Source organism: Porites lutea, chromosome 2 (assembly GCF_958299795.1).
Source record: "Porites lutea chromosome 2, jaPorLute2.1, whole genome shotgun sequence".
Taxonomy (NCBI): domain Eukaryota; kingdom Metazoa; phylum Cnidaria; class Anthozoa; order Scleractinia; family Poritidae; genus Porites; species Porites lutea.
In genome coordinates this window covers 4,715,285-4,739,172 of record NC_133202.1, presented here as the reverse complement: position 1 = coordinate 4,739,172, position 23,888 = coordinate 4,715,285, and the positions used below count along the sequence as shown (strand labels likewise).

Genomic DNA, 23,888 nt, shown 5'->3' with positions numbered 1-23,888 from the left:
TGTTGAAAAAACTTTTTTGAGACCCACCTCGAGGTATTTGATTACTAGGGACCGTACATTTTTTTTGGGGGGGGGGGGGGGAAGAGGCCTGTACGCTGTCTCCCTTTTGCCTACTGCCGTTTTTTGCACTTTCTGCCGATTAGAAGCCCCTTTTTCACCTCCTGAACTTATAAACAAGAATAACTAACACGTACCAGAACCAACAGACTGTATTTTTATTGTTTAATACGCTATAAATGACTATAAAATCTATAACTATAAAATGTAACATTTTAAATAATTTATCTAAATTTGATTAATTCTTGCGTGGCGAATTTACGAAGACTGTTAAATTCTACATCAAGATGTTTTCTCCAAAACCGACGGTCTCGACCCCAGACCTCCGCAGGGTAACACGGGCTGTCGATCCCGTGAAATATACGCGCAACAGCGCGACCCGTGAACGAGTGATCGTGATGAACTCCTACCAATGACCTGATGTCACGAGCAATGATGTCCCAGTTCACGTGACCATCAGGCGTGATATTTGAACGAATGTTTTTGGAGCCCTTTCTCGCTTCTGCCAACTCTCTAAGCTCCTTCTTCGTATTGTCGGAGGAATCTTCAAAATAGCTACGCACAATTTGTTTCAGCTGTTTATCAGATTCTTCGTCTACGTCGTCAGCGCAATGCCAAAATTCGGAAAAGGAAACACTCTTGAGCGAGTCGTAGACGAACTGAAGCTGCTGCAACTGGCTCCGCTCCTCGGCGAGTATTCGATCTTCTAGGAAATCACACACACCGTCTCGCTCTTCGTCTGAGAGGTCACCGGGTGCTCTGAGGTGAAAGGACAAATCGGAGAACTCAACCAAGATCCCTGATTGACCCATGTCAGCAAGGTTATGGTCACGTGATAAACACGTGTTCCACTGCAGAGCCCTTAACTCGCGGCACACTGGCTCAAGATCCCATCCCATCTTGTCTGCTAACTCCACCACCGAGAAACTTATTGAGTTGGATCTCTTAAAGCCGGCAGGTGTTGTTGTGGTGTGCGATACCGCTGCTGCTATCGGTGGAACGTTCTGTGCCACTGCTCTCAACTGCGCATGTCCACCATAACACTTTACTTCGCATGTGGATTTTACGGGCTGCAATACTTCGAGCCAGCGACGTGCATGCAACTCTAGGTAACACAGCAAAGTGGCGATGTTTTCTTCGCGCATGTCAAGTTCCTGAATTAGACATTCTATCACCATGGCAACCTCGTGCCCGCCGCACAGGCGCTGAACTGGTTCCTGGGCAGAGTTTTGATGGCGCAGGACTCCTTCGTTTATCTCCGACTCGACACCTTTACCGTCTTCAATTGCTTTGCTTTCTGGTCCTGGACACAAAGTTTCTTCGCTTTTACTTGAACAAGATTGCTCTGACTGAGTTGCCTCAATGGCTGAATCAGAGCTTTCTTTTACTCGCTCGTGTTCGTTTTCTTCTCTGTTCTTACAAGCGTCATCTTCAACAGCCTTCTGATACTGTAGCTCAACAGCTTGTAGCTCTGCCTCCAAATTCGAGTCCATCATGTCTCCACAAGCGTCCTCAATGTCCAGGAGCTCATCCGTGTTATATCTTCTTGCATTCCTTTCTTGTTGCTGCTGATGCAGCTTCTTGCACTCACAACGAGGAAAGGCTCGACGAACTAGCTTCTTAATAGTGGAGCGGTCTACAGTATTAGCGTAAACATGGCGACGCAGCTCACACATGTCCTTACCCTATGAATAAACGTGACCACACACTAATTAAGTTCTATTAATTAAAATGCAAAAAATTACCACATTTTGCACATTTTACGAAGAAATAAGGTCAGATGTCAACAGGGTTCGTACAGAGTTTCGGATCCAAAATTCAAGACTTTTTTCCAAAACAATAATTTATTTTTCCAGACTCACGGTTATCATATAGGCGACCAACAGAGACCTTGAAAAATGCAGGAACTAAGCTTTTCTCATGATGCACTGCAATCATAGTGCTCGAATGTAGACATACGTAATTTCTGAAACTTCCCATTCTGTGATTGAATGTCTTGGCTACAGGCGAGTTTCAATAAGATTTCAATAAGATTTTACTTACTAAGCACTTGTTGTGGCTTTGAAAAAAAAACACACTTTTTACGATTTTTCAAGACTTCAACTCTATTTTCCAGACTTTGTCCAAGTCTGGAAAATTGCTTTGCAATTTCAAGACTTTTTCAATAATTCAAGACTCTGTACGAGCCCTGTGTCAAGAGCATTGGACAATTTGAGATGGCGCGTGCTATTGGCTGACACGAAGTTGAAAAGAAAACTGGGTCAAAATTTCTTCCCGAAAACTGTCCCACAATGCAATTCGAGACAACACGACCCAGTATTCGCCACTTTGAGGTTGCGAGGGAGACCGGGTCGGGATGGTTGTCAAACTGCATTGTGGGACTGTTCTGGGGGACGAATTTTCAACATGGCGGCAAATTCGTCTCCGAACAGTCCCACAATGCCCTTTGACAACCATCACGACCCGGTCTCCAGCTCAACCTCATAGTGGCGAATTGCCCGCAATCTCGTTTAGACGAAGAGAAATAAGACTGTTACTTTAAGTTCGGTGATGAACAAAGAAAAACTGGCGAAACAGCTGTCGACGGCTAAAACCCCGCTCTGTTTTGGGTTCTATCGGTTTCGTGTTGATGTCTTGCAAAGTAAGTAGTCCGATCAGCATTGCAGAATTTAATGTGTCTACAAAGAAAGATGTGTCAGGGGTAACGGACATCCAGATCATTACTCAGCCCATTCACTCCTAACAAAGCCTTACCAAGACTTTAAGAAAAATCCAAATTCTTGCTTTGCCAACTACTGAACCAAAAAAGGTCCCTGCCAGAGTGCTTGATGGAGTTTTGTAAGGTGACTCTAACGTTTGAGTCTGCAGACCAAATCCTATGATGTGACCATTCAAATGAAAGCTCTCTGCCTGTACTTACACATGGTGCTATTTGTTTTTCAAAATTTCACAAAATGAAATTTGGACATTTGGTCAAAATTTCCTTTTGGCTAAGTTTGTCTGATGAGGTTCGTTTGGATGGTCACACCATACGATTCCAAGAGCAAGATGAAAGTTGGTTATATAAGAAAGATTTTACCTACCTCCGGGTCTAGAAACACGTGACAATGCGAGGGAAGCCCGTCCCGTCCCGCGCGACCAATTTCCTGAACATAGCTTTCAAAGCTTCGAGGCAGGTTGTAATGGATGATAGCACGAACATCTGGTTTGTCTAAACCCATTCCAAACGCAACAGTCGCCACAACAACACGCAGTTGCCCTGTCATGAATCGTTTCTGTACACGCCGTCTTTGGGCGGCGGACAGTCCAGCGTGGTAGCATTCGGCGTCCCATTTAGGAGCCACTGGTTTGGATGACTTTTTCTTGCCTTTTCTAAAAGAAAAATTTCCATATTCTGGCATTTGATTTGAATAGACCTTAAACCGTTTATAGAACAGTTGTTATAGTCATCTCATCAACACAAAACACTTGATGTTAACCCCTTAAATCATGTACAGTGTGGCAACACACACAGGCAGCTTGTTACGCACCTGATTCCTGTGGCATTACAAGCTAGATGCATTTCCATTTTGTTCTAGGCAAGGCACAGGATGCTGTGAAATTGCAGCCAACTACCTTGAATTGGCCTCGCTGGGTTCAATCTCTCTCGTCTCTCTCTACACTATTCCATCAGCCGCATATTAGGAACTGTATCATGTTAGATAATGGATATTTTAAGACAAAAGCTCCATACCCTTTAGTGTTCTTCTTCCTTCCGTTATTCTTCTCTTCTTCTCCAGTCTCACTCTGTTCGTCCCAGCCTGATGGGAGCCTGTTACTCTGTAAACACGTACGCAAGGTCGAGGCCAGTTTCTCTGTCTGCTCTCGGCGAGTGCAATATATTATAATGGAATCGCATCTCGAGAAACGTCGACCTTGGAGTAACTGCAACAAAGCCTGTTGGACAAAGATAACTCTGTCAATAAACTTGACCGTTAAAATATTAAGCACCCCCTTCCCCCACAGGCTTATTTATTTTAAGCTCGTTTGAGAGGGGGGGTTATAGAGGAGAAGGGGCCTGCTTGAAAGAGGAGGGGTTATTTACTTTACTGAAGATAATGGTACAATTCTCAATAAAGAACGCAAATTGGAGACTCGGGGGCACATAAAGCTGGGTGTCATGGAGCCGAAGATAAAAAAACAAATCCAAACCTTCTGCACATGAACAAATTATACCGTGTCAGTCCACATGAAGTATTATGGTCGTGATTAATTAATACAATCTATTATTTAAGAATAAAGGGGGGGGGCAGGGGAAGCTTTAAAACTTTCTTCACTTGAAAAAAGGGGGGAAATTTATAGGGGATTTACGATAACAGTCCAAGTACTCTGTTGAGTATGCCATTTTTCTCGGCATACCGTATTTACTCGAATAAGCACCCAAATTTGGAAGAAAGAAGATTAATAAGCGCCGCGGCCTGATATAATCAAAATCAAAAGAGGTTACTGCTGTTAGTTTAATACGGAAAATAATGACAAGGAAATTAATAGGATTCTTTGTCGCGTCCAACTTTCAAACAAATGCTGACAGGCCCTAAATAAGCGCCGCAAATCTGCGGCGCTTATTCAAGTAAATACGGTTGGTGTTGTTTAACAAGAAAATTACTTGAAAAATATGTGCAAGGTTAATCTTACCTGTGTTCTATCACTGTCACATGACACTGACAAAAACAAGTTGGGTGGTACCGCGCCCCCTCTGATGACAGCGCCCGGGTCATGTACAATCCCGAGATGCTCTGCGACAGATGCGGCTGTCGAATGAGTTGCTGTGGCGGTCAATCCCAGAAAACACCGCACACCGAACTTTTCACGAAGAACCTACAAAACGAAAGATAAGTAGTTTATGAGGGCGAGCTCTGCCTTCATTCACCCAAATGTACGTCTTAAAGTAGTTTAGACTGTCCACGACGGTTAACAAAATCGCGCCACTGAAACTAACCTGTTGAAGAAATGGTAAAACGAATTTCTCTTTTCGATGTAAAAGCATTGGAGGATGAGGGGAGGGGGTAAAATGAGCGCACCATCGGCCTTAGGTTTGACGGTCTAATGAGTATTGTTAAGAGTTACCTTCATAAAATATGGACCTTTACCTTTATGGCCGAATAACAGAGAATTAACAACTACCCGCATAACCTCGAAGGGAAACCGGTCGTTTCGATAAAAGTCGTTTTGATAAAAACTCAAGAAGTGAATTTGAACAAAAGTTTTGACCACTTCAAGTATAGTTTGCGCGTGAACAAGGAAAACATTTGGGGTAAATAAATTATTCTTCGTTCTTTACGCTTAGTGCGTGAAACTATTTTACACCTTGACTGTGTTAACTTGTATCGAAACGTCTTATATCGTAACGACCGAAGTCTTCCCTTTCGCCTAAAGATCAAAAAGCTGTATAAAACAGACTACTGCTACTAGCACTAACCTTACAAACTCTGAGGTAAGACGGTCGGAAGTTGTGAGACCATTCTGATACACAGTGAGCCTCATCTATACAAGCAAAAGCAATCTGCGGCAGCCGAGAAACAGCAGGTAAACATCCGTTTCCGGAGCCCCCTCCAACTAGGGCCTCAGGCGAGAGAAGCAATACGGACACCTTGCCTGAACACAGATCATCTACGACCTTTTGACGCTGGGCCTTTGTGAGGTTCGTATGAAGGCAGGCGCCTTTTAATCCGTGAGGAAGACCAGTGATCTGAAAGTAAAATTGTCATTGTTTATTGCATCATCCAAAATGCTCTATAATTATATGGCTACAATAGTACGTGCGCTCTGATTGGCTGCTGCAAGGACAAGATTTTCTTGTAATGACGGGGCATTATTAGCAAGGAGTCCAAGGCATATACGATCTATGTTTAACTTGATAGTGGACAACCATGTTATGGTCAATACTGACAGCTGTCAAGAAAGGGTATCCACTGGCCAGTGTCACATGACTGTATCGTGAGCTCAAGTGTATAACTCAATGAGGTGATGTGTTTTTTTAAGTTATCTGCTGACCAGTTATTGGTTTTAGTAATTTTTTTGTTTGTAGGCTCAATTACTGTGTTTTATATTAATAACGCTAAAAAGGCCATATAACAAATAACTTATTAACCTCATACGTTCAGTCGTTACAGGGAAATCTTGAGCCGTGCGATAGCAAGGTCAATACATCAAGGCTTCGGCCTGAGATTTCCCTAATGATCTCACTCTCGGTTAATGAGTCAGCATGGTATTTAAACCCCCTAGGGGACTTGTGAACTTTTGACACCGTAGGATTTTGCTCACAGACTGAGTGTTAGAGCTTCATACTAAAAAAATGGTACCATGTGAAAGTATTGCTGAAAAGGTTTCATCTTAATGGTCACACCATCAGATTTTGCCCACAGACTCAAATGTTAGATCTTAATCCTAAACAAATACAGGAGTACCATTTTAAAGTTTCATACTTGATGGCCTCACCCTGGGATTTCGTCCACAGACTTCAGAGTTAGAACTACATGTACCAAGTACTTTGCAAATATTCTTAAATGACTCTAAGAGGGAAGAAATTAAGTGAAAATGCAGTGATGGTGTTCTGTACCTGATCTTCCATCAGAGACACAAGGGGTGAAATAACCAGTGTTAAACAGGGTGACCTTTTGGCATAAAGAAAAGCAGGAAGCTGATAGCACAGAGACTTCCCAGCTCCTGTTGAAAGCACAACAAGCGATGACAATCCTGAAATTGAAAATAACAGGATGTATTATTATTTAAGAAAAAAATTAAAAATGGCAAGGAAAAAAGATTGTGTATTTATGCCTGGCAATGAAGCATGGTAGAATGTTACAAGCATGTGATAAAATATTCTGGAACCCTGGCAGGAATATAGACATAGCCTTCTGATTGTTTCTGTTCTTTCTGTTTGACTGTACACTTATTATCATAGTGCAAGGTTTGTACATTTGTACATGTATGTATTTATCTAAGAGGCACCAAAGATGTAAAAACTACACAGTGAATAAAGACCACATACTGTACTGCAAAAAAGTCTTAATATAGTATAGGGACATTACAGTCAGAGGAAATAGCTAGTATTGCACAAGTGTCTGAATTAATGAGGCAGTATTAATTTTGGTATCTTCAGAATCAAGAGAAATATCTTTAATAGAGAAGTACCCAAAAGATTAGCTTTGTCTTCTCTATGATTCTGGAAATGAATTTCATTTGGGTTTTGAATATAAAAGAAAGAATGTCAACTGGGTTTTTGAGCTAAAAGATTTTTTCTTTGTCCATTCAGAAGTTAAACTTAATGGGCAAGTTATTTAAATGGAGTTTAGCAGAATAGCCAGTGTTTAACAATTAAAACTGCATTCTAAGCCATTTTCAGTTTGCCAAACACTTTTATGTAAACACCATAATCATAAACAGTTTCACGAAAGTATATGGCATAGACTAGAAAAACATTTGTCTTCTTTAAATAACACACCAAGGAAGAGATCTGGAGGTCCAAAGATTTCCTAAACTGCGGTCTAAGTTAGACTTCGCTCAAATAACCGACCCAATAGTTTAAATTCTCATATTGCCAACTCTATCTAAGTTAGACCCCCTTAGGTTAAGCCCAAGCTGTCTAACCAGCATCTTATGACAAACGGTTAAACGCCTCTCACTAAAAAGTACTGATGTCTGCAATGGAAAGTGATAGGTCTTGTTTGAGAGAGTGATTTACACCAATTATAGAATTGAAATTAAAAAATTACCCCTCTCTACAATATCTGCAGGCATAGTAGATAATTCAAGCTACAGTTGTAAATAACATGAATGGAACAATGTCTAGTGTATGTCTGGGCCCAGTTGTTCGAAGGCCGATTAGCATTAACCCAGGGTTAGATTTTAACCCAGGCTCCTCTCTCTTTTGTTTAAAGGTATTTTCTTGGATAAATTTCTCTTAACTTTTTAGAGCATCCAATCACCAAATTGTAGACAAAAAGGATTAAACTGAATTTGCTTTTTTAAGCTTTCATATCTGAATTCAAATTTGGCACTAACCATGGGTTATCTTAACCCTGCTTTGAACAACCCGGCCCTGGTGTATATTAATTAGAGTATAAACACATACAGATCTGCCATTAAACACCATATATTTTCACTCACCACAAAGGATTCTCATCACAGCTTCCTGCTGTCCTGGGCGGAATGAAGAAAATCCTAACTTGCCTAGAGCAGACAACACTTCCTTTGTAGGCTCTGAAAATTTTTAAAGATGTTAATTTATTAATGTAAAAAAGAACATTATGTGCATAATCTGTATAAAAAGTAATATAAAATTTAACCCTCAAAGTTGTGCTCTGAAAAACCTTTTACACATAAAAATTCTCGGTGCCCACTGCCATAAGCCTGCCCAAAGATGTTTTTCCACTTCCTTATGCTAGTGGGCAATAAATTCCCTGTGGTTTTATTTTCACACCTGTGGTAATGTTACACCTTTCTCCTGCTACCTAGAATTCTTAATGAAAACCCAGCAGATGGTAAGGATGGACAGAGATTAACACTTGAAAAAGCTGGCCAGGCCAACTTTTTCAAGTTTTAATGCTATGCTGTCAAAAATCACTAAAAACAATACTATGTTTAGTGACGCGGCCCTGATGAAATTATTTTGTTTGTATCTTCTTCATAATTCTACAGGAGCATTTTGTGTATGGTTCAAGGCACTAAGTTATTACGTTAGCACAGAATTAACCTAAAACAGGAAAATCTTCACAACATAACCCCTTTAACTTCATTTACCTTATGAGTTTACTGCAGATGAAAAACAAACAAAACAAAACAAAAACAAGAAATGAATAATAATTCTCACCCACGGGCTTGCCATCTACAGGCTGGTACAAAGGCTCTACTGAGGGGGGAGGGCTGGGTGGTGTGTACACAGGCCTTGGTAGCTGATGTGGTAGAATCACAAGTCCTTCAATTCCACAGGAATCATCATCCGGTTGAATTCCTGCAGCCATCATAGCAGCTTCTTCAATTGTGGGAAGTGGCTCAAACTCCTCCATCTCAAGATCTTCTGTATCCTTTTCACTTCAATTAAATAACATAACATTAATTTTCTAAGGTACTGCTGAAAAATACAGTAGTTTGTTTAAGCTCATAACTGAATGTATGCCACTTATAAAAAGGAAAAAAAAAGCTTTTAATTGATCAGTGATCAATAGGTAATTAGACCAAAATTACCATAAGTAATTTTGCAATGACACGAAACGGAAGCGAAATGTTTTGGAAACGTTTTCCTAATTCAGTCACAAGCACTATTTTAATTTCAAAGAGAACCACTTGATGAAATGGAAATTTTCAAGAAAACATTTTCAAAAACTTGTTAAAATGCATAATTATAGTGTAGTCCTCTTTTTCAGAAATGTATATTGAAACAACACATTCTGGTTTGATTACATTTGTGTGGAATTTAAAACTGGAATTGTTTTTGTAAACTGAAGGGTCTCCAATATAACTGACACAAACATACCAATGGTTCAAACTGCTCGTCTGTTTCCTCCTTCCGCGGCAGTTCTTTGCCCAGTGACCCTCTTCTCCACATTTAAAACAGGCCCCAGAATTTTCTCCAGCTCTGCCTCCTCTTCCCTTACTACTCCAACTTTTCTGTGGAACAAATTCTCCCCGTGATTTCATTATTTGCTTCCATGCTCTCCTCTTATGAGCAGCACCACTTATTCCACCCCCACGACGTCGATAAGAGCGATGCTTCATGTTCAGACGCTGGAAATTGTCGCTAACCAAGCCTGAAGATACCCTTCAGAATAAAAAATAATGATGATCAGGTCTCAAATAACCTTCAATAGTACATGTCTGGTGAGGCCACCAGCATGAACAAGGTGATCCTTATAGACTAGGATGTCACCTGGGCCAATGTTTTGTTAACTGAAGAAAGAATAAAAACACTCCATCTTTGGGAAATGCAGGTATTGTGAGGAACATAATTGCAAAGAACCAAAAGATTGTAACTCTGCAATTAATTGTGCAAATACGCTGAGACATTAATAATTATTTAAACTTGACACAACTTAGTACAGCTCTAGGCAGGTAAAAACTAAACTCACATGCATGCATCGATAGTGACAGAACATACTTTGCATGAGTGCGTTGACTTGTTGAATGTTTTCTTGATGTTGTTTTTGGCAAATCCTCTTCACTTTCCACCTCATCAGCACTATTACCCCTGTAAGTATAAGTGCAGTAACATGTTTTTATAGTACAATACGACATCTTATTTGTTCACATAAAACTTGCATGTATTTTAACTTAAAAAGGAAATTCAAATACATGCACTTAAGCAATGTTTGGAGGGAGATCTTATACCAAAACAATGTTCCTCAACATAAATATTAAGCACACAACTTACACTTTGCTTTCATCAAAGGTTTCTTCTTCATTGTCATCTTCACGCCTTACTCTCTTGGATGGTTTTTCCAGTTCTGTAGTCCTTTCTTCAGCCTTTCTTTTAAAACTCATAATTTCTTGTGGAGGATCAAGTGAGCTGCAGTCAGCGTCTCCCACTGATGTGTTTGAAACAGTTGGGTTTGTGATTCCAAACAAATTGGTAACATTTGAACCCCTTGTATCTGCTACCTGTTGTGAGTTAGTGGCTTTTTTTCTGTGGCCTGCATCACTAAAGCATTTACTGTCAAAGTTATTCTTTGCTTCTGTTTGTCTGGAGTTTGATGGCCCTTCACCTTCACTTTTGAAAATATCCTCTTTACGGCTTCTTTCAGTGATAGTCACTGAGTTGATTTTAGGGGATTTTCTTGTCCCATTCCTTTTCTCTGTAATACTTAAATTATGTGGGTTTGCCTGATCATCCACCATTTCTTTTGCTGCTGGGCAAGAACTTTCACTTGGCATAGTCACTGATGGAGAATTGTCCTCATTGTTAATTTGTTTGGTAGTGAAGTTATGCTCATTAAGAGAAAGTTTATCAGAACTACAGTCGTTTTTGACCAAATCATCGGAATGTGAAACATCATTACACAGAGAATTCTCAGGCAGCTCAGGTTTGTACTTTTCCAGCCAAACTGAAGAAATGGCTTCCCTTTTCTTGACACTGGTATTTCTTATGTGATGTCCAGGAAAGAGTATCCTTGAGCTGTTGATATTCAACAAAAAGATACATTTTTCTTTCAGAGTTTTCCTACTGGAAGCATTGCTTGCTTTTTTTTTATTTACAAAGAAAAATAATAGTTTTAATACTCAAACTTCTGATGTTGTAACCACAAGAAGCAAATTCTGTACTTCCCAACCCCTAAAGAATCTTGAAAACTGACAAGCTGTAAACTGAACACTAGTGAATTAATCAAGTTAACATAATAGAATAGTCATATTTACCCAAAATTCATCTGGGCAGGGGAAATTACTTTACGCTCAGAGGTGTCTGTTACTTTAACTTCTGGAATGTCAGTACCGATACTCAAGGTTTGCTCTTTCTTGTCTCCTTCACTTGAGGCATCTAAAATGTTATTCTGGCCACAAAAAAGGAAGGAAATTATAAGAGTATGGAGAAGCAAATAGAGACAGTCAATGTCATACTGCAAGTTTATGGAAAATAAAGAACAACGTATCAATAGTTGTTTGTTCCAGTAGTTCAAGAAAAAAAAGCAATGTTGATGGTGACTACTGTCTAGAAAACTGCAAAAGGATTATTGTCGTATTCACAATTTTTTTTTTTACTTTCATTGCATCACTTGGTCACTTTAGTGAGAATTGTATTTAGAATAATATATCACAAGTTTATTATAGGTGAGAGGTGAACTTTTACACATGAAGCAATAAGTACATGTATTCTAAAATGGTGCACTTCAATAATCATGCTAAATAAACATTTATTGTCTGTCATAGATACTTTTCATTAAGTCTACACACCACCTTCATGTACATCATCACTGTTATTGGTCAAGTTGCAAATAGTGCACTTACACAAATTTGTACATAACTATGGAAGATTTTCTTCCACCCAACACTATTGTTTGTCATGGCCAATATTTCCCATGGTGAGTCGCTATACAAATCTTATGCAAAGGTGTTGATGCATACCAGTAAGCTAGAGCCTGTAGGCACTGCAGACCACCTTTCCATGCCAGTACAGCACCCAAAATACAAGGTGAAACATGGTGCCGCAACACCCACAGTGCTAAAGAGCTTAAAAAAAAAAGTCTTGTCTGGTATTCCGGGACAAGTAGATTTTCTTGCTGGGCAAGTAACTCTTAAAGCTTGTTTACCCATTGGGCAAGGGTCAAAACAAGTCATCCTCAAACAAAATCATTAACTACGGTGACAAGAAGAGGTACCAGGTAAACAAAATGTGAGAGCTGCTTGCCCAAAGGACCAGCTGGAATTTAAGTTTTTTTAAGCCCTAGACTGCTAGGATATAATTTTAGTATGAACTTTATCAGAGCAGGACTAAACAAACCTTGTCAACATTGTCCTCGATGGCAATTTCTTTTGGCGAGTCTTTTTTCTTAGGCCTTTGTCCATGACACAACCTCACAGGTGTGATGTCAGCCCAATCTTTTTTCCGAAAAGGCAGTGATGATTTCTTTTCCTCTTCCTTTTTCTTATTCAAGTTCTTGCCAAAAACATCATCTTCTCCCTAACAAGAGTGAATTCAACTTTCAACTTTTATTTGAATTCACAAATAAATTACAAGGAATATTTAGGACTGGCCTGCAGATAGTAAGGCTAGTTGAGGCAGGCCAAGTTATATAATTACACAATACACAAGCTGAAAAAATACAAAAATTAGACATATTTATATCAATACACATTTTATACTGAAAAGTTCCTTTGCTGAAAATTATCTGCCCAATCATTCTATTATCAGTTCCTAACCAGGGAAGCCCATACAGGTACATGGGGTATAACTAAAATTCATTTCTATGAATGTCTGGCAAATGTTAATGTCTTGCCCTCGTTTAAATATTGGACAATGGATGCTTTATAACATTAACTACTGTATACCAAAGTTTTAAGAAAACGTGTTCCTGTTCCAACAAGATAAATTATACCTGTTTGTTATCTTCTTTTGATTTCTTGGACACTGACTCCTTCAACTCTCGGTACTTTCGATATGATTCTATAATTCAGATGGAGAATACAAGGGTGGTAAGGCAGAGTGCAAAAAAGCAAATCTGAATTCTTACTGAGTACACCCTTTATAAAAAGCTGTCTTGTTGTGTCATACATATGTACAGTTTGAGCTAAACTATGTAATTTCATTCTAATTTCCTTTTTCCTTCATGCCCTTAATTTTTTTTTTTGCTTAAAACGCAAATCAAAAGTGTAACACATAAGCTAATAAGGTATGATCTGAGAAATGTATTCAGTACCTGACTAGAGCTGAATACGATTTCCCAAACACTGCCTGTTTCAAAATCATTATTATCCTGATGATGCAATGTTATTTAAAAAAGAATAAATTGCAACTGACGTGCACTAAGAATGGCCATACCTCTTATTTCTGCTGGTCCAACACTGATATCATCCTGGAAACAGGCAATAAGGATCCAGTTTAAGTCAAGTAAATACATCTTACGGACAGATCTTGATTTTGAATACCATAAATCCTCTATTAAGCCCCCTCTCTCAAATAAGCCCCCCTTTTAAGGGGAAGAAAGTTAATAAACTAAGTCCTCCCTCCCTTTTAAGCGCCCCCCCCCCCCTTTCCTCTACAACCTTAATATTCTTCACTAATGATAGACTGTATTAATCAATTACAACTGTAAAACTTCATTTGGACATATCCACAATGATTTATTCATGTGTTAGACGTGCAGATTTGTTTTTGATCGGCCTCAGCTGCATGACCTCTAACTTCTTGTTCTTGAACTTTTCCACTTTGCATTCCAGTCCTTTATAGAGAAATGATACCTCCATCTTTGCTAAATCAAATAAGCCCCCCCCTCTCAAATAAGCCCCCCCCCCCCGCCATCAAAAAGTGTTTAAAAATAAATAAGCCCCCTGGGGGGTTAAATAAAGGAGAAATTATACGTTATTCCATAAGTATGCACATTTTAACAATGTTCCTCCCTTTCTGTCATTAATATTGTGTTATTTGGTGATAATAATTGAACTTAATGAATCTTAAAGTGAACTTCTACTGCTTTGGTTGCCTGAAAAGCCTGAAAAGCTCCCTGAAATACTGTATGTTTTAATTTTACCGCCTATCTTGCTCAAAGTGAAGAATGAGCTTAAGCGTGTGTTCAGATTTACAGACCCAAGCTTGAATTAAGTTAAGCTTACCTTGTTTGGTTTTCGGCCATGTGTTCGTTCAAACATATTTTCCCAGCATTTCAACTCTCGCTTTAGAAGTGAAAGCTCTTTCATTGCTTCTATGGATAAGATCAAGCAGCAGAAAATGATTCATCTCCAGAACGTACCTCGCGCAAGACAACTCGAAGTCGGGCAAGTGATTAAAAAACGTCGATTACCAAATTAAAAGGTGTATTTAGCTCCCAAAAGAATTTTTAACTGATGAAAACATAATTTTACTTACTTGCCCCAATCATCTTTGTTGTTTTCTATTAGAAAGTTCGTCTATTGCGTTTCATGATCGTCGCATCGACACATCGTCACGGATTCCGCCATGTTTACAACTTTCCCGCCAAGAAAGGAGGGGAAAGACTGGGTGCTAGTGCCAGCCCTTTTCGTGGGTAGCCTGAATTCGAGTCGTTTTCTCCTCTCAGCAACTACCGAGGGAGTAATAACGACTCGAAGTAATCGGATGAAATTTCAGGCAAGATTACCGACACTTTTCTCGCATTTTACATCTAATATTTGCAAAAATATACGGAGTGCCAACCAATCTCAAAATTGGCCTGAGAAAACAGCGGACATCTCGCGGTTCGTATAAGGAGCAAGCGCAGGAATTCCACTGATGACGTTTCATGATCACTTTCCAGATGGTTGAAGCAAATTTCCCTCGCGGCACGATCAAACAAATCACTCAGCCCAGATCTGGGTAGTGACGCGTCATCAGTTTGAAATTTCTGGGCTCGTTTCTCAGGCGTCATATTACGGGGAAACCAGTCACGGTTGCAGCGCGAAATGTCGGCTGTTTTCTCACTGTCATCTTAAAACAAGTGCCTTGCGTTTTGTTTTTTAGTATTTCGTAATAGAATAATACTAGGTTTTCAAAGCTCTTGTAAACATTTTTTGATAAAATGGCCTGGTAACTTACGATATATCAGTATCATGAATGAAGAAAGAAGAAGGAAAGAGGGGAGAAAGAAACGGAGGGAGGAAATGGAAAAGAAAGGAAGGAAAGAGGAAGGAAATGGACAAATGAATGACTTCATTAATCCTAGGACAAACTTGGACGACTGGGCCGTAGGCCATCAAAATAGCATATTTTGAGACCAAATGACAGCCATAAAACTATAAGTCACAAATAAACAAAGATGTCAAGTGTGCTACACCCACCCCTAAACTCTGTTTTCCTAACAGGGGAGACCCAAAAGCGCTCAACTTCCTATTTATTTTAAGTTCTTACAATGTCAGATAGTGAATTAAACTTCACAGAAGATAGCGTGGGTCGGAGATGTACTGGCGCGCCACAAACCAAACCCAAAAATCAGAGGTTTTCCGAAAAATAACGTGGAAGAAACGACAGCATAAAAGAATGATCGATCGGCACCAAATTTATTTTTAACATTCATCAGAACGTATTTCACTGGCAACAGTGCTCATACTTTTTTATGTGGCGGTAGTGACAAAATTGCGTTATTGATAAAAGGCCGACCCGTTAACTGCTAATTTTTATCCAATCACAAAATGGCTATACAGCTCGAATACTCGATGAGACTTGCGGTAGCCAAGCATACTTGAATGTATAACAGAGGGGAGTTACCCAACTCCTAGGGATTCGATATGTAGACAACCGCTCCGCCTATGGGATGACTACGATAATTTGAAACTACTCACGACTTATTTACACTTGTGAAATATCTTTTCTCTTTTTTAACATTCACTTGTTTAGAGAGGATGGTGCTAACAGTTTATCCAGCATTCTGGCCAGATTTGCACTCTCCTGACTTCCGCCGTTCCTCTTTTCCTTTCTTGCCACGGATTCATTCCTATTGGCTATGATTTGCTTGTTGCTTTTGCCCCCCAAAAAGCTCTGCTGCACCCTTAAGGAACCACTAGTTTCCACGCCCTCCTCGTACGACTTCAAACGTTCGGGTCCAGTGCCACTCGGTTTAGAAGCGGAGAATCCTCTTCTTTGCATTCTGACGTCTCTTTTTGCTCTCCACGAAGTCAAGATGTCAGAGGCATCAGGAATGCACTCATGCCAGACTCTGAGGTACTTTGCGGAACTTGGAATACCAACAGTTCCTTCGCCAAGAAAAGGACCGCTTGCTTCCACTTCACATTTCTGTTCCTTTGAGCAGCGGTTCCTTACTTGGTCTGTCACCTGACTTGAGTCTATAGTAGTTGTCCGCGGTAGAAGGACTGTGCCAGGATATGTGGAGTTTGCACACGGCACCGAGGTATCATCTCCCCACCGAGCTTGCGTTACTTTGACCATCTTGCCAGGATTGCATTGTAGTAACGCACGTTTGCCAGCGCATATCACTGTCACGTTCTGTAAAATAAAGATATTTAAAAAAATCCTTGACTGAAGCTGTTTAAGTAACATTGTGTAAAGCCAGGAGCTTATGGGATCCTGGTAAAGCAAAGGTGAAAGGATATGGGATAAAGAACGCAACTGGCGGGCTAGTTAACTTAAGTTCCCTGATCAATGACTTCATACAATCATGTCGTAATTACGCAACCTGTTTCAACCTACCGTTTCCACAGTATAGTAAGGTGTAAATATCTCCGTTTGTATCTGCCACGTAGGATTTCCTGGGGATCCTGGAAATCCGACTTGTCCTGGCAATCCGCCTAGTCCTATGTCACCTTTTATCCCTGGGGGCCCAGGAGGACCAGGAGGTCCGCGTGGTCCGGTCAGTCCCCGTTGACCAAGTTTACCAGGAGGTCCTTGCCAACCTGGCAAACCCGGAGAACCCGTAAGTCCGGGAGAACCCATTGGACCTTTTGGTCCCGAGGCTCCTGGAGGACCGGATACACCCCTGATGAAAAACCCCAGATGTAGTTCCTCGTTGAGAAGGTCGAATGCTTGGACAGAATCAAGAATGTCTTGGGTCACTTCATCACCAAGTCGAGGCCATTGCTCTCTGGGAATTTGAACGAGCTAAACAGAGAAATATGAATTTATAAGATTTTAACAAGTAACAGCTTACTTGAGATTGCTTAATAGGGTTATTGGACATCTATGTAAAGTTTTTCGCTGACCAATTATTGGTTTTCAATTGATCGCAGCTTAAGTTCCCTTTTTTAGGAGAAATCCAGTTTGCTTTTTGCCAGTTGGCGAAAGTTGACTTACTACAGAAAAACATTTCTTAAAAGATCCAACGAGAACCTCGCTTTTGGCCTTGGCAATAATATCCTGTGTTTGGACCTGGCCCATTTGTTTTGTTTTGCTGGTCCTTGCTAACAACGTCTAAATTACGAGTACCCCATGCCACGAGAGCTTTCGTGCGCGCAGGACACCTGCAGCTGCAGCAGGTATGAGCAGGTTCAAGATCCTTACGAGTGACAAAGGGGCTCTAAAGCTAGAAAATATCAAAAAAAAACTCATAAAATATCCTCTAGTGTCTTTCAAGCAACAGTTGGATTCTTCGTAAAGTTTATTATCCTGTCTCAATCATGGCTAAAGCCGGTTGTAATAAATTTTATTTTTACTAACCTTTACTACGACAACTAGCTTCAAAAACAAAAGAACCTGGAAATATTCCATGATCACTCGATCTGCGGAGAAAGAAGTGAAAATGTTTTAAAGGCGGTAAAACTTTAAAAGAGGGTTCTGGTTTCTTTCACGTCAGCCAACAAAAGAAACAGTTTTCCGAGTTAATTCGTTGAGTTATTTTTATTTAAGTCGGTTGTTTGATTTAAATTTTTTTTTGTCTGCTTTGCTTTTTTTAGCCGTCTTCCATCAAGATGTCCATTGGTATTACAGTATCTAAGTGCCTTGTAAAATATAGGAATATATAAACTTATGCGCTAGGCGACTAAAAGTGCAGTCAACCTGTTTAGAAGAAAACAAAGAGTTACTTGAGAATAAGAACGCCAGATTTACTGAAGAGCAATAAAACGCTTAATGCGATAAACTACAAAAATATAACTATATAATGAAAGAAACTACATGAAATCTTGCTATCATGTAGTAGGTCACTCGTAGGTGCCCCATACGCGATAATTCAAATTATTAAGCTTGGAAGGCGCTATATGAGCTAATGATGCTATTAAATGATCGTTGAAACCGATTAAACGGCACTCATGACGCCTGACCGAGAGATGCAAGCGAAAACCATGAACTAACATATCAACCACCTACCCGCTCAGTGGCAGAACTAACTTCAGTTCTAAAATCAAATCATACTCAGCAATCGGGCACTTTTCTGAGTTATTAACTTTATGGATCGGCGATAAAGTTAGTGGTCACCATTAATTGTTCATGGCTGAAATGGCTGTAAGATTAAGATCCACAAATCTTTGCGGGTAACAAGCGTATGACGTCATAGTCTGCATAAGTATTTTTTCCAAAAATAGCCAAAAGGTAAAGAGAATTAGATTCTACGGACTCGACTTTGTTCATCTGAGAAAGACAAATGAATGCCTTCTTGGCAGTTCACATGGCGAACAAAGCTTAGATGCTACGGTTTGCAAAATTGAAAATGGATAAGAATACAGTTTCTTTGGACACCTTTTAGATACTTAAAATTGAAGGCAAATCTATTGAAATCTCGGTCTTGAACACAAACAACAAGAGCTTGCTGGGTCCCCTAATTATCCGGGACTTTTGAGAACCTGCCCCTGGTCCAAGGTATATTTTCCCGTGGACCGTGAGTAGGCGTCACGCACTACGAGTTGGTTGAAGAAACTGCGTTAATTAAATTAGTGTTCAAGAAAAAGAGAAGGCTACTTTTAATTTTCTTAAATAGTATTTCAATCCCAAGACAAATCCAGTTCTGTTCTTTTTTCCATGATAACGCCGAGTCGGGATAAGGACAGGACGCTTAGGCACTTATGCGAAAACTTAGCTCTCCTCTCTCTTGCTGATAACAAATGTATTTAAAAAGCGAAGAAAATTTTTGTGTTCCAGTACACGCAGAAATGATCCGATTTTTTTATCTACCAAGTCTTATAATCGGCTGACTGAACGCCTCAATGTCCGAACTTTGGACAGATTAACAGCGATGGGTCAGGAAAACTCGCGATTAGAAACAATTGCCTGAAAAACTTTAACTGATAACAGTTGGATCGAGGTCAACATAATTTTTGTGTTTCTCAGCAGAAGATACAGAAGTAATTGGATTGTTGTACTATCTGTTGAGTTAGTCTGTTAAGCTCTTTTGCTTAAGCTAGATCAGTAAAAAAGGCTATTCTATGCATTTATAACCAGATTTTTAGGGGTTCACTACAAATTAAAGAAGATGCAAAATTTATACAGGAAAGCCTAATCACAGTAGTAGAGGGGACTGTGGCGTAAAAAAGGAGTCGAGACATCAAAGAGCACATTTTTTGTTCAGTACGCAAGTGGCAGAGGATTAGACAACAAAAGATATTTTCCGCAGCATTTTCAATTTTAAGCCTGAGAGGAGAGTCAAGGTTTGTAATTTTACACTTTGAGCAAGTTCATGTAGACCCTATGCAAAAATTATTCCGCCAATTGAAGTTAGAGAGCAGAACCTTTTCCTAAAAGTAGATACACTGTATAGAATGGAATGTCCGCTAACGGTTTTTCGATCTCAGTCGACCTTAGAAGGAGTTAATAAGTCAATCAATAACTCCAGTCCTCTTTATTGCCAACGAGCAGCCTCGCGAAGACGCGAGGCTTCGTGGCGGCAGCCTTATAAAGCCGTGTGCGGATGTCCAAGGCAGAATGAATCTCGAGTCGATGTAACAAAAAGGTATCGAAAAACGGGCAACAAAAAACGTGCAACTTGATTTGCAACATTGCTGCAAAACGAGTCGAATGGCGATGCTAAGCGTTTTAATTACCACCCATGTTCAAACCTATTAACAACCTGATTTGTTGTAAGGCAGGTTTGATGTGGGTGGTATAACGCGCAACATCGTTATTCAACTTGTTTTGAAACAATGTTTTTTTCAACTTGTTTTTGCAACAATGTTGCAAAACAAGTTGCTTGTTTTTTGTTGCCCGTTTTTCCGTATCTTTAGCCAAATAGGTCTATTGACAGCGTTTACTTCAAGTAATTTACTTTGTCAACAGGTGTGAAGCTATGTTTTCTATAGAGCGATTTAAGATTTCCAAATGCACTTGAACAAGTTCTTACTTGAACTACTAACTTTGCTTCTAGTGCCAACAATTATTTTTTCTGCGGCAGGCAATATAAAAAGTTCCAGCCGGCAAATGCGCCAGCTGTACGCGTATGATGCAAATGATGCAAATGATGCAAATTAATCCACCCGACGATTGATTGAAGACGGGATGAGCACGAGACTCACAAACACGCACACGGCTTGTGGATTCTCTGTTCTGTATCACGTGTTCTCTCGAAAACAATGCGTTCTCTGTTTTGCATTACGTCACAAAAGTTACCTTACATTACCAAGGTGCGTAAAAACGGGCAACAAAAAACGTGAAACTTGTCTTGCAACTCGGCAGCAGAACAAGTTGAAAAGCGATGTTGCGCGTTTTACCACTTACGATCAAACTTGTTAACAATCTGATTTGTTGCAAGACAGGTTTGATGTGGTTGGTAAAACGTGAAACATCGCTATTCAACTTGTTCTGCTGCAATGTTGCAAGACAAGTTGCACGTATTTTATTGCCCGTTTTTAAACACCTTCAGGGCGAAATTCTGCTTCTTTGAACCACGAACGTTTCCATGGTAACCAAGTAAAGTTGAAGCAGGTACACTTTACCCCTTCACACTCGAAGTAGGTTCCAATTAAGTACACTTACATTTTACTTGAAGCTCTAGTGTGAAGTCAACAAATAACGCCGCAAACTTGTATTATGTCCTTGACGCAAAATAATTCGGAAGGCTTTATCGGTGCACCATAAATCTTTTTTTTTTCCTGAAAAGTAGACTTCCTAAGCTTTAAAAGGAGACCAAAGTTAAATCTGTACGTTGAATATTCGCGGACTTAAATATGATTTTTCGAGGATTCTAAGTTCTCTTAGAAGACCACTAAATGGCCACTAAAATCACCTGTGCACAACTTCGGACAAAAACACGAACTTCAATATCTCCAAAAATATGCTATGTTAAGTCAGGATTTCAAATTCTTTATACAGTAGAACAGTTTAGTTCACAATTTTCAAGGTAATTTTTGCTCATGCAATCGAATTGAGTTCAAACTATTTTTTGTAAATTACGGTAATTCATGACATTTCTAAACAAACTGAACAGCGCGCACGTTTAGGTAAAATCCATGCTCGTTGCCACTTAGCGATGGCATAAATAGTAATACTATATGCCAGATATCAGCTCAAGTAAATAAAAGGCAAAGAAAGATTTGAGTTATTCTTAATAACTCATGGAAAGGAAAAGGAAACAGATCAAGGGTGTTCTGCGTAAAGACTGAGAAAGGCGGTCCAAACATATTTTTTCCGTTATAATCAGATTAGTTCTGGATTTCCCAGCCGGAATTATCGGATTGCAACTACCCCTTGCACTGTCCACAATGCAGAGTCGCTTGTTTTGTTTGACTGGATTCGCATATTTCTTCAGCAAATTTCTCACACTGGCGTACTCGGCTTGAAAAATGAGAAAATGCTGGATTGAATTATGGCATCTGTTTTCAGTGTGTTTTTTAGGCTATAAACTAACTTGGAAACAAATAATTAGTTCTCAGCTAATCAAAGCTAAGGCTACTGAACTCCCTGCTTTTTCCCAGTTAAGTAAGATTTTGAGGCTGTTACAATCCAAAAGAGTCCGATTAATGTTGCGTATTCCATTGACTACTGAGTGTTACGAATTTTCAGGGTAACAATGTAAAATATTTTTAAACCAAATGAATAAGCTAATGTATTTAGCTTTTAATGAGTGTCAAGAACTTCTTGGTATTTTCGAATTCCATTATAATCGCCCGGTAATTATAACCGTTTAAGGCAGTTATTCTCTGGTATCTTCAGGAAAGACTTATTTTCTATTCTTACGGATTTGAAATCATAATTCTCTTTAAACAAGTAAGATCTCCACTTCTAAAATGCTTTTAGATCAAATTTTTACAAAGATTATATGGATTAGCTCAACAACGCTTTTGCCGTCCACAAAATGGACAGTTTTTGCATACGAAATTGACCGTAGCTTGCTTCAAACCTTTTTGTTACGGAAACTCTACGAGCCTCCACCGGACTCAGACTCTAACGAAGTTTCTGATGAACATTCCCACAAAAGGACTTTTAAAAAAAGGAAAATTTGGAGAATGACACTATTAATCAGTTGTAGTAAGTGTAAGTTGGTGCCAATTGAGTAGGTGTTAGGCAAACGGATCAGGAATTGCCAGATTATAAGTCAGCGTACAGCACACAGAGAATGGCATGCCCTACCCTTCCGTACACATTTTCAGAGATAATTTGTTCTTGAATCATTGCCAATTAAATCTTTAAGGACCATCAAGGGCTAAAGTCCTTAAAAATAACACTGTTTAGACTAGGCTTACTGCGTTGTAATTCCAAAACTCTAAGTTATATATCCGACTCTTACAAACTCGCATCGTCATATGCGACCACCTATAAAAAAAATTAAGCGGCCAGATTTTCCCAAGAAAACTGACTATCTAATGGTTGGGAACTCTTGTAAGCGATCACAATACGGGGGGTGACAGCTCTAACAAGGGCTGTTTCGGGAGAAAAACAAATTTATTCCGGGAATCTGGAGATTTTGCCGGGGATCGGGAAACCTGGGAAATTTTTCGGGAAATATGAGATATTTTCGGGACATTGAACAAAGATTTGATATTACATGTTATCAAACAATATGTATACAGTGATATGCACCCTGTGCCGATACGCTGTATTCCTTGTATTTTGACAATTAAAAACGGCTTAATCAGCAACGTTTCCAATAATATAGTGCGATTGACCACGTGCAATCCCCAGCGGATTGACACACGAACCGTACCGGTGCAAGGGTCGGTGCAAGGCACATACTATCAGTTCACACCAGATCCCATCATTCATTAGTTCAGGGGTATTTTTACGCTGCATGTTAACGAGTTTTAGGAGTACATTCCACTGATTGCATACTGGAAAACTTGGAAAAAGTACGTTAGAAGTACGTAAGAAAAAAACGAAACTCATTTAACCTTGTTAAACGCACATGAGGCCATAAAAAATAGTATGTCTGTGAAGACTCTTTAATCATCCTGATCTCGTCGGGGTCCTTCCGATTTTACTCAAAAATCCCGAATCCTGATCAATATGCGTTCGGAATAGGAAAATTCCAGATTTCGACAGTTCTGAAATTTTCAAATGAATTCTTATGATACTCATACAATGACACCACACAGACTATACTTAGCTGAAAGTGATTTCCAGAGCAATTTCAAAAACCGCACAACTTGTATAAAATAAAATCGACTACTTCTACGCGAAGTCACGCCAATAAAAATAAGCATAAAAAGGACAATTGATTTAGAGAACATTTTGGACAGAATTTGTCCTCTCAGAACACTAGAAACGGCGTTTCAGAGCACCAAGATTTCAAAATTTTCTGGGGGAGCATGCCCCCAGACCC

The 23,888-nt window shown here is 39.6% G+C and overlaps 2 protein-coding genes across 2 annotated transcripts; both read right to left on the bottom strand.

The window, feature by feature from the left end:
• Positions 1 to 219: 219 nt before the first annotated feature.
• On the bottom strand, positions 220 to 14,450 carry LOC140925192 (ATP-dependent DNA helicase Q4-like). Its single transcript, XM_073375166.1, has 16 exons — positions 14,356 to 14,450; positions 13,565 to 13,598; positions 13,122 to 13,189; positions 12,527 to 12,706; positions 11,446 to 11,579; positions 10,466 to 11,206; positions 10,193 to 10,282; positions 9,572 to 9,856; positions 8,909 to 9,129; positions 8,206 to 8,298; positions 6,656 to 6,792; positions 5,516 to 5,785; positions 4,732 to 4,914; positions 3,791 to 3,993; positions 3,141 to 3,429; positions 220 to 1,742 (listed from the first exon to the last, which is right to left on the bottom strand). Exons 1-16 carry the CDS (start codon positions 14,437 to 14,439, stop codon positions 282 to 284), a joined length of 4,473 nt encoding a protein of 1,490 aa, XP_073231267.1. The 5' UTR covers positions 14,440 to 14,450; the 3' UTR covers positions 220 to 281.
• A 1,301-nt stretch (positions 14,451 to 15,751) lies between these two features.
• On the bottom strand, positions 15,752 to 18,636 carry LOC140926516 (uncharacterized). Its single transcript, XM_073376244.1, has 4 exons — positions 18,512 to 18,636; positions 17,864 to 17,925; positions 16,901 to 17,308; positions 15,752 to 16,696 (listed from the first exon to the last, which is right to left on the bottom strand). Exons 2-4 carry the CDS (start codon positions 17,912 to 17,914, stop codon positions 16,079 to 16,081), a joined length of 1,077 nt encoding a protein of 358 aa, XP_073232345.1. The 5' UTR covers positions 17,915 to 17,925; positions 18,512 to 18,636; the 3' UTR covers positions 15,752 to 16,078.
• Between the last annotated feature and the right edge of the window lie 5,252 nt (positions 18,637 to 23,888).

What these genes read in the sequence shown, in the direction of transcription:
- LOC140925192 (XM_073375166.1), bottom strand. Translation starts at nt 14,439, where the DNA reads ATGAAAGAGCTTTCACTTCTAAAGCGAGAGTTGAAATGCTGGGAAAAT. An exon ending in TGGACCAGCAGAAATAAGAG is followed by an intron (nt 13,190 to 13,564) that starts GTATGGCCATTC and finishes TCTGAATTATAG; the next exon opens with AATCATATCGAAAGTACCGA. An exon ending in AGTCAACGCACTCATGCAAA is followed by an intron (nt 9,857 to 10,192) that starts GTATGTTCTGTC and finishes TTTATTCTGAAG; the next exon opens with GGTATCTTCAGGCTTGGTTA.
- LOC140926516 (XM_073376244.1), bottom strand. Translation starts at nt 17,914, where the DNA reads ATGGAATATTTCCAGGTTCTTTTGTTTTTGAAGCTAGTTGTCGTAGTA. An exon ending in AGCTAGTTGTCGTAGTAAAG is followed by an intron (nt 17,309 to 17,863) that starts GTTAGTAAAAAT and finishes TTCTCTGTTTAG; the next exon opens with CTCGTTCAAATTCCCAGAGA. An exon ending in CTTACTATACTGTGGAAACG is followed by an intron (nt 16,697 to 16,900) that starts GTAGGTTGAAAC and finishes TTTATTTTACAG; the next exon opens with AACGTGACAGTGATATGCGC.